We start from the raw sequence: 12,674 nt of genomic DNA on the forward strand, positions 1-12,674 counted from the left end.
CTTACCTGTGCCAACCAGAGACCCCCAAATCTAACACTCATCATGGCAATGCTGCCACAAGGTGTGGCGATGATGAATGCTGCTGCCCCCACACCATCCACATCTCCGCCCCCTGGTATGTCTCTGCCTCCCAGTGCGGCAGGCCTATCCACTCCGGCACCTGATGAGTCAGTGGCACACAGTGCTGCAGCCGGTACCCAACACCCCCAGGTGGGACAGAGCACACATCCGGGGACGAGGACGTGGATGTGCATGTGATCAGAAGGACTCAGTAGCATTCATTTCTGCCACCTCGCCTTTTTCTGGTTGGTCCCGCACATGGTCTCATGACCTTCCACTGACCCCCGATTCACACAGATGCACTCACCTTGGACTACGACAAGGACTGCCACATCCTGTTTGATGACCAATGACACGTCGACCAGACTGCGGACTGTACCCCATCTCTTCCGCAGTACTGGTCATCCCCAGATGGACTCTGGCTGGCCCTGCATGGGCCCATTTTGTGTAGTTTGTTCTGCATTGCCCTGTACCGCTCCAGCTGCAGAACTGCACTGGATGTGCAATAAACATCCAGTGATGCACTGCTGTGTCATGTCTTTCATCATTCATGTATGTATGTGTGGATGAATGTAGGGTCAGTGATTTCCCTTGTGTCAATGGTGCTCATCCTGTAGGATGCCAGTCAGAGGGTGCTACATAGCAATTTTTGTTACGAGTCCCGTGGACACCACAATAGGGACACACACGCATCAGCCACTTTCTTGTCTGGACATGGACTGAACCACGTGCATAGCCCCCGAGTCATTGTTGCAGGCCCTGCGCTGGTACGGCGTAGGCCAGGCCAGACCACCCACTTACGCTCCGAGGGTGGGGGTCTCATTGCTACCCATCACAGGCATACTCGCTGGTGTTGTGCAGGTCACTGGTCTAGTTGTCAGCATGTCACAGCCACTTACTAAGAGCAGGTTTGCACGCAGACCACACCACAGTGTATGCAAACTTATCTGCTCTCTATCTACGCCTGATGTCTGACGAGCGATACCACCTGAGGAAATTACGTGCCTTGTGAAGGCTCCTGAAGTGAGAGTGAGCCACTTAAGAACAGCATCGGAGGGGTAGAAAAAGCCCTCCCAATATACTGTGAAATCTACCTGTGGCCCAGGGAACTGGAGTGCAGTGTCAGAACGACGCTGGGGACAACTGGACCGTGAATAGGGGTCCTGTGCGCTGCGGGGATATGCACAAATACCGATGCTTGTGACAGCATTATTTGACCATGGATTTACCAGATTCTTAGCCACTCGTTTCCCAGAGGGCTGTAATGGATCGCGACCAAGAGATCAACCGGAGTTCAGTGTGGGCGGAGCAGAGTGGAGCGCAACAACGAAGTGGAGCCTCGAGCTAACTGAACCACCGGTAAGCAGAGACGCCGCAGCGAGCATCGGCAACGGGCGCTTAAGGGGCAACAAGACCGGGTCTCCCCAGCGAGTTAAAAAGCCCCCAAGTGGTCTGTCTGACTTCAAAATGGCGACCACTGGGACAAATACAGGTATGGAGTTTGTCTTCGCAGTTCTGGGTAGCTGGAGGGCTGGGAAGTGATCCACAACGTTACAGAGTGCCCCTGACCTGGAGGATGCCTGAAGTGAGTTGGGGCTACAATCTGAGTATGTGGGTCAGAAGCTATGACATCGCTGACCCCCTCTCAGGCTATCTACAGAGGCCCCCCACCCCCTCCACTTCCCGAGGCGCAGCACTGCCGTTCAACCCCTTTAGGGGAGGGCTGCCATAATGAAAGACTGGCGTGCCCGCGACATGGGTACAGAGAAGTTTGGATCAGTGGGGGAGGGGTCCACACACTGTGTTTCACCTCGCTTCAGACCTCCGTCCTGCCTGTATTTTGTATTGTTACTCAAAGTGAACCATGTTAGCCCTTCCCTTGCCTATTGCTAATCATGCCCCCTCACCTCACAAGCCTCTAGTATGCCTGTCCCACATTCTTGATTTTAAGATGGCGGACCTTCCTGCAATCAAATCGCGATCAAAACTAACACCCAGATGAGCACACGTCTCCCTGTCAGGATGGGGGCTGGGGAAAGTCAGGGCCAGTCTCATCATCGCCGTGGGGGACTCCCGTGGCTCCGGGGCACTCCCTTTCTGAGCTGTTGGCACACTACAACCCCTCCCGCATCCTTCTGTTACCTCTGGCCCCGTAGCCTATGTATCTATTCTAAACTGGTCTTCCCGAACTTTGAGACCTGAGCAACATGGCTGATGCCCAGTGGAGTTGTTGGACAGCTAACGAGTAGATTGGCCCTGGTTTCCCCCTCGACTACCACTTGCCCAGCAGGACATTGGACACAGTTCTCTTTTGTCTCCCTGTTATGGACCCTTGCCCCCTCCTTTTCTACTAATTCTCTCATCCTCATCGTTTGTTGACTGTACCTTACTACACTATTGTAACTGATGTAATTTGTAACGCAATGTTCCTCTTGTGTAGCGCTCTGATACCTACGGGTCTAGCCAGCGTTATATAAACCTTTTTAGATATACCTTGTAATGCAATACTACACTGGTTTTGCGCTCTGATACCTCCGGGTCTAGCCAGCGCTATATAACCTTTCTCAAATCAAATAATCATATAAACTAAAATCTGGTTTTCCTGAATGCTGAGACCTGAGCAACATGGCTGATGCCCGGTGGAGCTGCCTAGAAGCTAATGAGGAGACTGGCCTTGGTTTCCCCCTTGACCGTCACCTACCCAGCCGGACATCGGACACAGTTCTTCCTTGTCTTCCTGTTATGGCTCCTTCCTCCCCTCCTTTCCTACAAATTCTCTAATCCTCGTGTGTGTTGACTGTACCGTACTACGCTATTGTAACTGATGTAATTTGTAACACAATGTTCCTCTTGTATAGCGTGCTGATACCTCAGGGTATAGCCAGCGCTATATAAACCTTTTTAGATAAATCTTGTAATGCAACAATCCTCTGGTTTTGCGCTCTGATACCTCAGGGTCTAGCAAGCGCTATATAACCTTCAGAACTCAAATCAAATAAACTAAAATCTGTTTTTTCTGAATGCTGAGACCTGAGGAACATGGCTAATGCCCGGTGGAGCTGCTAGTTAGCTAATGTGGAGATTGGCCCTGGTTTCCCCCTTGACCATCACCTACCCAGCCGGACATTGGGCACAGTTCCTCATAGTCTCCCCGCTATTACTTCTTACTCCCCTCCTTCCTACAAATTCGGTAATCATTGTTTATGTGTACTGTATTTTACTATGCTCTTGTATCTGATGTAACTCTTAACGCAACGATCCTAACTTTAAAGCGATATGATACCTTCTTGGGTCTGGTTCGCTCTATATAAAACCTTATAAATAAATAAATAAATAAAATAAATAAAAATAAGGGTCCGACGACGTCACATACCCCTCTGCCAGTGATGACTGTATGATGGACCGAGGCCGGCACAGGCCTACCAACACATGGTGCTGACAGGGGTTGAACAGGGTTTGTGGCACAAGCTGCATTGCGGACAGCACAGGCACTCCGCCACGGGACTGTGACTGGGGTTGAACAGGGTTTGTGGCACACGCTGCTTTGTGGACGGCACAGGCACCCCACCACGGGATGGTGACTGTGGGTGCGCTGAGTCATTTACACCTTAAGTTGCTGAGCTGGTGTGCAGCCTGCGATAATGCCCTGTCCAGGCAGTTGGGACTGCTCAGGATTTGTGTGCCTTGCTGGACCACAGTGTAGGCAGAGCCAGCGGGCTGCGCGGGCCAACCGCCACATGGCCTCGCTTCCGGGATCACAGAGTTAGTGGCACCCATTGGGCTGAGCGGCTGTGCAGGCTGTGATGTTGCCGAGTGCCCTGGTATGTCCTATGCCATGGTGTAATCAAGACTCAGCACCAGACGTGAGACCTGGTGGCCTGCGCAGCATGACTGCATGGTGTGGAGGGTGCCATGTCTGTGGGCCCCGGGCTTGTGGCTTGCAGCGGCACGTGGTGGGACCTGCTGTGTACAGGGTGCTGGCGGAAGGTGAGCATTGAGGCCTGGGTGTGCATGGGCGGGCATGCTCCGATGGGCGGTGGGAAGGGCTGGAATGCTTCTGCCTGGGTGTGCATGGGCGGGCAGGCCAAGTTGTCTTGTGCAAGGGTGTGTACTTTGCCAGTCATGTAGCTGGACTCTGTTTCAGATGACGGCTCGGACTCTGATATGTGACATGGTGTACTGCTTTTCATTCCGGCAAGTGGTTGGAGACATACCAGTGGCAGCAGGTAAGCAGTGTGGCCTGGGTGCACAGGGATGGCACTCTCTCTCTCTCTCTCTCTCTCTCCCTCTCTTCTTCTCTCTCTCTCTCCCCCTCTCTTCTTCTCCCCTCTCTCTCTCTCTCCCCCTCTCTTCTTCTCTCTCTCTCTCTCCCTCTCTTCTTCTCTCTCTCTCTCTCCCTCTCTTCTACTCTCTCTCTCTCTCCCTCTCTTCTCCTCTCCCTCTTTCTCTCTCCTTCGCTCTCTCTCTGTCCTTTGATGTGCGTAGGACACACCTTCTCATCATATTTTTTATCTAGCAGGCTGTGAACTACGGATTGTCCCTAAGGGAGCCGCCATGTGTCTTCATTTAATTTCTGTCTTCATTTCAATAGTTTCATTGGTTTCTTCGAAAGGGAATGTGTGATGCTCATTTCTGTGACGACACATGCATGTCACCAGTTGTGATTGTGAGACATCAGGTGGATTATTTACATGTTTAGGAGTAGCTGATGTGGCATGTTTTTGGTCGGGGTGCCGGGGGGGGGGGGCCTTGGATGGTGTTGGTGGGTGTTGTGGCCCTCTTGGGTGTCCTTGCTGCATGTTCAATTACTCCATTGCATCTGTTGTTCTTCAGGTGTGGCTGGGTGCTGGGCTCCCTTTTGTGGTGCAGGTTGTCGTCTGACTTTACACCAGGTCCGAGCAGGTGTGAACTTCCTGCTGCTAACGCTCCTTATTGCGTGTTTTGTGTTCTTATCGCCGATCTAACTGGTTGTTGTGAATGGTGAGGTGTTGTGTTGTCGTGGCCTTTTGCACGGGAACGCCTACTCTGCATCTCATTAGGGATATTTGGGAGGGTCGTCGGTGGCAATGCTTTTTGCGGCCGCTATCACGGGAAAACTGGTGCTCTGGGCTGTTAGCACCAGCTTGTGAATGGGGGTAAATTTATCACAACTTTGGCTGCGATAAAGTGCCATTAATTCGGCGATAACTCCTTGTGAATATGCCCATGGGTATTTCCACAGGCATCCTCCAATGAAAGCATTGCAATATTTTCAAAATGATAGACAATACCATTGCAAAGCCACTGTTAAATGAACAACAGCATGCCCTTTTTACAACTTGTCTTAACACCTTCACTGCAGCGGCTATTCCGCCGCAGTGCTAAGTGGGCGGGGTGGCCGCGCGGCGGCCGCATGCTGGTGACGGAACCGCTCCGTCATCAGCCGCGGTTGGGCTGTGCTCATGACGGAGCGGTTCCGTCATGGCCCTGCCCGCTCAATAGAACGCCCAGCGCAGGCGCGGAATTCGCGCCGCGCAGGCGCGGCGGCAGGGCCATGACGGAACCGCTCCGTCATCAGCACAGCGCCACCGCAGCTGATGACGGAGCGGTTCTGTCATCAGCATCGAAAGAGTTAATACATCTTGGCTGTATGGACACTATATCGCATGCTAAAAGGTGAAGTTTGCACTTTGCCATAAACAACATTCACTGTTGTGTATTGAAATCAGCGAGAACAGACAAAATCCTTCATAATATCAATTCCTAGGTTTCGTAAGTGTTGTGTTGATTGTATTTAACTGCATACATTTAATCTTGTCTAATGGCATTGAAATGTTCAGCAATAATGGCAGATTTGTTGCATAAATTAATGGCCTGACGGTCTATATTTTTATGTGCAGAGTTCTCTGGTCCGATGGCGGCCCTCAGCAGTCGTAAACTTACTATTAGCTCATAGCTTTTGAACACCAAAAAATGTTTAACATATACAAAAGTATAAGTTTATCTTTGTGAATCAGGCCCTAAGTGTCAACTCAGCCAACACTACTTCACAATCTATAACACCAAAATTAAATATCGGTTTGAAATCAAGTTGGAATACTATCAGAATACATCAGAAGAACTGCAGCTAGCAGCTTTTTAAATCATAACTTACATACACTTCTGAAAACTGAAAAGCAATTTAGCTTCGGGAAGTTCTAAATTCACTCTGCCATTTTGAGTTTTTAATATTTGATTAAAGCAGCTATATTTTCATGAAATGTACTGGGATTACTTCTCAATAGCATAGAATGCAAAGGATATTTCTACCCTTAAAAGATATGTATCAAATCACAGTTAACAACTGAGTTATGGTTCTGACTCCAAGCTGTAAAACCACCAAACTTCGACAGTTATGGCTATGAACGCACACAGCACATGCCCTAATACATGGGGCAATCGTGATATTCCCCTGTTCACTGTTTTTGTGTAACTGTGCCATTGGCAAATAGATGTTTTGTGCATTGTGGCCTAGAAGTTGTTGCTAAAGCACTGACTAAGTTGGACGTGCCACAATTAAAAGGGGATGTACCACTTACCAGCTGTTTCTACCTGTGGATCTTCCTGGGCAACGCGTTTACCAGCTGCACGCTGGTCTGGATCTTTATGCCACCAAAGGACATGGACTGGAAAGACAATTTAGGAAAATGGTTTGTTGTTTGCAGCAAAGGAAGCCACATATGTTAAGTAACTTTAGGCTTACACAAGACTCCAGACCACCTTTAAAAGAAACCACATTAATTTACAAATATATATTTGTTAAGATACAAACACCATCCAAAACCATGGCAAGTTACCAATTTGTTTAGCTAAAGAATATACTAACCAACGTCTAGGAGGCCTCATCACATCAAATATCTTGCTTTGCTTTTGGGTGTCCCTGGGACTGCTATGCTGCTATAACCACTAGCCGAGCTATGACACGGATCATACAGCTATTGCCTTGTCTACAGTCATGTTAAGAATAATGATGCATGTTACATTAAACATGTTACATACAGAAGCGTATGATGGGCTGAACCCAATAGTATCAGCAGCAAAGGAAATATACAGAGTTCATCAGTTGTCCGTAATGGCCTGAGGTGTGGTGTCACCCTATTTAGGGGCCCCACTCCAGGGTCAATGCAAGAGTTGAAGCTCTGATGATGCACCTTTTGCTCGAGAATGCCCGCTGTGTGGCTTCAGCAATATTAAGTACACTCTCCATTCCTAAGACAGGACAATGCCCCAGCAATGTTGTCCCTATGTGCATTATGCTATTCCAATTTATTAAGCAAGCTTTAAGGCTGCAGTACAATTATGCAAGCTTCAGCTGCACAGATGTGCTGGGAACCAAAATATGTGTTCTGAATGACACATATTTTCCACTGGATTTAGAAGACACCCATAGGGCCCAATAGAGTTACATGAGAATAAGATGGTGATTTGTGCAGAGTGGTAGGTCGGATTCCGCAGATGCCCGCAGAGGAAGGGCCTCATGTTCAAATGCTACCCATACATTAGAGGCCTAATCGATAACCATCTAACAAATCTTACCAAAGGCAGTGGTGGCTGTTGAATATCGCAAATTTTAGGGCTTATATTGATGCCATTAACTGCAGAAAGCTTAAAGAGAAAATTCAATCCATATGCGGTTCTACGGGGGTTCTCCCCGAGAAAAGTTCGAAAATAATTAGACCAAATGCTACATTTTATAGAAACATTTTCCTAATACATTTCCAAAAAGTGCCAGGTTTTATTGACCGCAGTAAAAAAGCACCCTAGGAAACAATCAATAGAGGGTTTAATCTCTCAGTAACTACTCCTGTCACCCACACTTTAAATTTTTAGGTCTCGTCTACTCAGTGCGCATGGGCTGCTAGGAGACCTCTACTAATCGATTCTGTTTTGGCCCCAAAAACGTGCACGCGTTGCATTGCTTTTAATGTCAACGTGTGCACATTTGGCGATTCCCGCGCAGGAGCGAGCTTTAAAACAGTCTGTTTGTAATTAACAGATGGTTTCAAAGCTGACTCTCTCAAGGGAAAGAGCCGAAGATCCCCTCCTCTCTCCCCTCCCTAGCTACCTCCTCCTCTCCTCGTCAGCGGGAGGCGCGCGCTCTTGTCTTTTTTGGATCCATTTCACAGGGAAGCAACTAAATGAAAGAAGGAAAGAGGTTGTGAACCGTTTCTTCAAGTCACAATTTTCAGTACACCTTAGGATAAACTTCGCAATCTAACTTCGTCCTTTTATTGATGCATTAAGCTTAGGTACGAGCTGAACAGTCGTTTATTTATAATCGCAACACCGACAAAATTAAAAAGCTCAGAACTGTGACGCTCACGCCTTGGAAACCATACCGAAATACTCAATTTCAGACAAACCTAAATTTTTGTTTTACATTAAAACAACCATAAACATGTGGAGCCAAAATATTACACTAATGGACTATACTCACCAATAGCCCATATACCTTATTCATAAATAATAAGTCGGTCAGCAATGGAGAAGGTTCAATTGTTTATTCTGCAGATACAGGCCCTGACAGGGGAACCTCAGTCTACACCACCCTCGGAGGTGCACAGAGGAGAATGCCTACGTACAACTAGGACAAAGCATATATACGTTTCACACACAGTACAATATAACCTTACTAGGAAAGATACAACTTGTCAGTGAGCCAGCAGCAAAACCCATATTAGGCACAATTGATTACTGATAGCTAAGCCTAAGCTATTCCGGGGGCAGGTTAGCAAGGCGCCTTCCTTTCTGTCTGTAGCTCGGGAGTGCAGGAACAGGCTCTGCTAGAATGTGCGCATCCCACAAGAAGGGCAGGTGTGACCTTGGGTTTCTCTGAGCTACAAACCAGCAAGTGGAGCAGACAGCTAAGTCTGCCATCATGGTTTTGTGCAGAAAGCCTAATCACGTGTTTTCAGGGAAACAGTACTTAACAGGGAGAATCGAAACAAGTTGGCTCTGGTCATACCAATAGGTTTAGACAACACTGAAGTGAATCGTTCCTTGCTATAATAATATAGCGTGAATAATGCAAGGCTAACGTGCTGTTATAGGTTTATATTGTAAATATTAGGCCAATAACATGCATTTATCGTATTTATATCCCATCAGATGGCCCTTTTGGCCTACTATAGCCAATATAACTAAATCTATTCTACAATACTCCCTCATCAATCTGCATAAGATCTGAGACCTCCTTCTGAATGATTTCTTTGTCAATTTTAGCCTGTCGAGAGATTTTCGAGGGGGACGTTATTCTAGCTGCACAGAAAGAACAGCAAGCTGGGCCACAATGGAGGCACAGGCAGCAAGTAAATATTACTCCAAAAGCTCCAGCAAGAATCAGGAATATCTTCCAACCCCAGGTAGATAGAAGCCCCCAGAACCATCCACTAAGGGACCAAGTAGTTTCTGAATGGCAAGGTGTATGGTAGGGGCTGAATCAGGAATAAAAACACATCAAGAGCTGCCGATCACGCAACAGGCTCCACCCCTATCTGCTAAGATGGTGTCAAGAACCATTCGGTTCTGGAGCGAAACAAGCCTCGTAGCATGAAGGTCAACAGTAATATTGATCAGAGTCCCAGCTGTGGTCTGAACCACATTTTCCACTATCCTTGACAGGCGTCTTATACTACGACTATTAAAAATCGGTCCCCAAAAGGGAGTGAGACCCTTAGAAATATCTTCAAACTGTTGCAAAGAGGTGTCAGTCTGATCTGTACTATCAGTATCAAAGATCCAAATGCTTATATTAGATTCTATCTCTCGTCTAGCTAATTGATGTGTCTTGTGATAATCAGATGGGGCAATATAAACTGGAGGGTAGAGGAATGAGAGGTAACACTGCCCTGCCCATCCCCGGGGAAGTCAAGTATACGCGTTTTCACCACATACAAAATATACATTAGGGGGAGTAATCACAGGAGGTGTGCTGAATGTATACAGGGTATAAGTATAATTACATTTACTGTGTCCTACCTTAATATGAACCCGTCCCTGTATACAAAAAGGGGAAGTGCTGTTTATAATGGGGATGGGCAGAGTATTGTCGTTTGTGACATTTTGTTCTTTAAAATGCTGAAAATACATGGTGGAATTGAAATGTTCACAATCTTGCTTTTCCTCTTTTAACCAGGTAGCATTTTCATATTCAGTGTATACATTCATACAAGCATTTGGGCCTAAGGATCCCTCCCCTCCAGCACCTTCAGCATCAAATCCTTGGTGTCGCTCTATATATTTCAGAATGGCCTCATATTCTTTTTCACTATATATCTTATGTTCAGCTATATAATGAGAATACATCAATGACAATATTTGAAACCATGCTTCACAGCTAGCTAAGTGGGATAAAGGCAGGGAATGAATAATTCATGTTGATGCATTACAGACGGAAGTAGCCCACAGACCCAACAATTCGTCTTGTTGGTAGTACTGTGGGTCTGATGTAACATTTCAATAAACACATTTTTAGCATATGTTTCTCTGTGCCCAGCCTTATGTGAAGGTAAGGAATAGAAGAGATGTTCTTCTGGGGCAGGGGTAGTTTCTAGCAGTTTCTGTACAGGGTAATTATAATAATAAAAGAAACGAATGACACCTTCACTCTGGTGGTCCATCCGGAAAACGATTGCATGTTATCAATATACCGCCGTGGGGCAATTGGTCGTTCATCCTCCATGACAAAAAAGGCAAAAGGAAACATGCTCTCTAAAAGTCCAAATTCTAAACTTGGTATCCACAAAAGCACACACACCACCAGAGGGTTCTTCTCTCCACTGAGGGATCTTCTCCGTGTGTCCGTTAGAGCCTCACAGGCAGACTCTTATCGTTCATCAAAAAGAACAAGATTTCAATGGTACAACCGCTGCCCTTAACTCAGCCTTTCTTTCTGAACAGAGCTATTTAACACAATGTTCCAAGCTCTCAACTGGTTCAGTCCAGTGTCTTGCTCAGTACCCCAGTAATTCTATCCAACGTTTCTTAACTCAAGTCTCTGTCTAGCTCCTACCATCAGGAACTGGGGTACCACGCTGTTTTCGGGGCCGCAGTTCGTAATTACAACGGCCAGGTTGTTCCTGGTCAAAAAACAATTCTGCTGCAAGGTCATCTGATGCATGCAAAGTTTGCGGTGCCTCGGAAATGACAACCTCCGGTGATTGGGCTGTCTCACATTCAACAGTGGGCAACACCTCACTCGGTTGCCCCACTTCTCGAGCGTCGGAAAAAGGAACAAAGCTTTGAATCAGCTCTCCTTCCTGGCTCGGAATTCCTTCTCGGTTTTGTAGGTCAACCGGCAAAGGGAGCGGCAGGCGTTTTAGATGACTGCCATGGATCCAGTGCTTTCGTCCATGCACTTTCACCACCGTTCTTGTGGCCAGGAGGATCTGATGGGGCTCAGACCACTTGGGCTCCAAACTCGATTTCCGTTGGTAGTTCTTCACCAGTACCCACTGGCCAGATTCCAATCGATGTCCGGAACCCTCTGGTAGTGGCTGCAATGTGTCCGATACCTGTTGATGAATAGAACGCAAATCTTTAGTCAAGGCGTACAGGTAATCTGTCATCAAAGGGTAATCAATATCCCTAAGATATCAGGGTCTAGGGACTCCCCACACGCTGGCAGGTCTCCCAAAAATCACCTCATAGGGTGACAATCCAGTTCTGGTGTGGTTCTTAAAGACAGTAGTGGCAATGGGAGTGCATCACGTCAATTTAGTCCAGTACTATCACAGATTTTTGCCATTTTTAATTTTAGCGTACCATTATATTTTTCAACTAGTCCAGCCGACTGAGGGTGTCCGGCAGCATGGAACTTCTGTTTTATCTGCAACCCCTTACAAACGCTCTGTACCAGCTGAGCGTTCAAATGGGGCCCTTTGTCAAACCATATGACACGGGGCAAAAAATAACAGGGCAGATAATCCTTAACCAGGGCTTTGGCAGTTGCAACTGCAGTGGCTTCCTTAGTAGGATAGGCTTCAACCCATTTGCTAAAAGCACATACCACCACTAAGACGTATTTTAAGTTATTCACTCTTTCCATCTGGATGTAATCAATTAGTATTACCTCAAAAGGCAAGGATGGTGGAGCAAAATTTCCACTCAGAAGAGATTCTCTACCTCCAGGATTGTGGCGTAAACACACCGGACAATATTTCACTATATGTGCTGCAGTTTTGGAGATGTTTGGGTTGTTCCATTCTGGGTCTAACAAGGCACAAATACCTTTCGCGCCTATATGGGCTGGACCATGGGCCATTGTTACTAGAGTATACACTAATGCATTGGGCAGTAACCATCTCTGTTTTTCTGATAGGTCTATCCAACAATCATTCTTATCTAGTTTTCCTACTTCCTGTTCCCATTTCTGTACTTCATCTACTGTTGCTTCCTTCTGTAGTTCTCTCACACTTTCGATAGTATTGTCAAACAGGAATGTTTCTGCTACCCACCGGGCCGATGTGCTAGGGAACATGAGGTTCATTCTAGTCTGGGCTGTTTCTTTCGCTACTGAGTCAGCAAAAGCATTTCCCTTTCCAGTGGAATCAATAACTTTTTTATGAGCGCTGCACTTAATGATGGCCACTTTATCT

The 12,674-nt window shown here is 46.9% G+C and overlaps 1 protein-coding gene across 1 annotated transcript in view; it reads right to left on the reverse strand.

Annotated features, from left to right (window-relative positions):
* LOC147727601 (protein NipSnap homolog 3B-like) overlaps positions 1-12,674 on the reverse strand; it is a 516,955-nt gene that overhangs the window by 63,023 nt on the left and 441,258 nt on the right. Inside the window, exon 5 of the mRNA XM_086961631.1 lies at positions 6,618-6,704. Coding sequence (XP_086817757.1) covers positions 6,618-6,704 — 87 coding nt within the window. The remainder of the gene's footprint in view (positions 1-6,617; positions 6,705-12,674) is intronic.

Source organism: Lissotriton vulgaris, chromosome 3_1 (genome assembly GCF_964263255.1).
Source record: "Lissotriton vulgaris chromosome 3_1, aLisVul1.2, whole genome shotgun sequence".
NCBI classification, from domain to species: Eukaryota; Metazoa; Chordata; class Amphibia; order Caudata; family Salamandridae; genus Lissotriton; species Lissotriton vulgaris.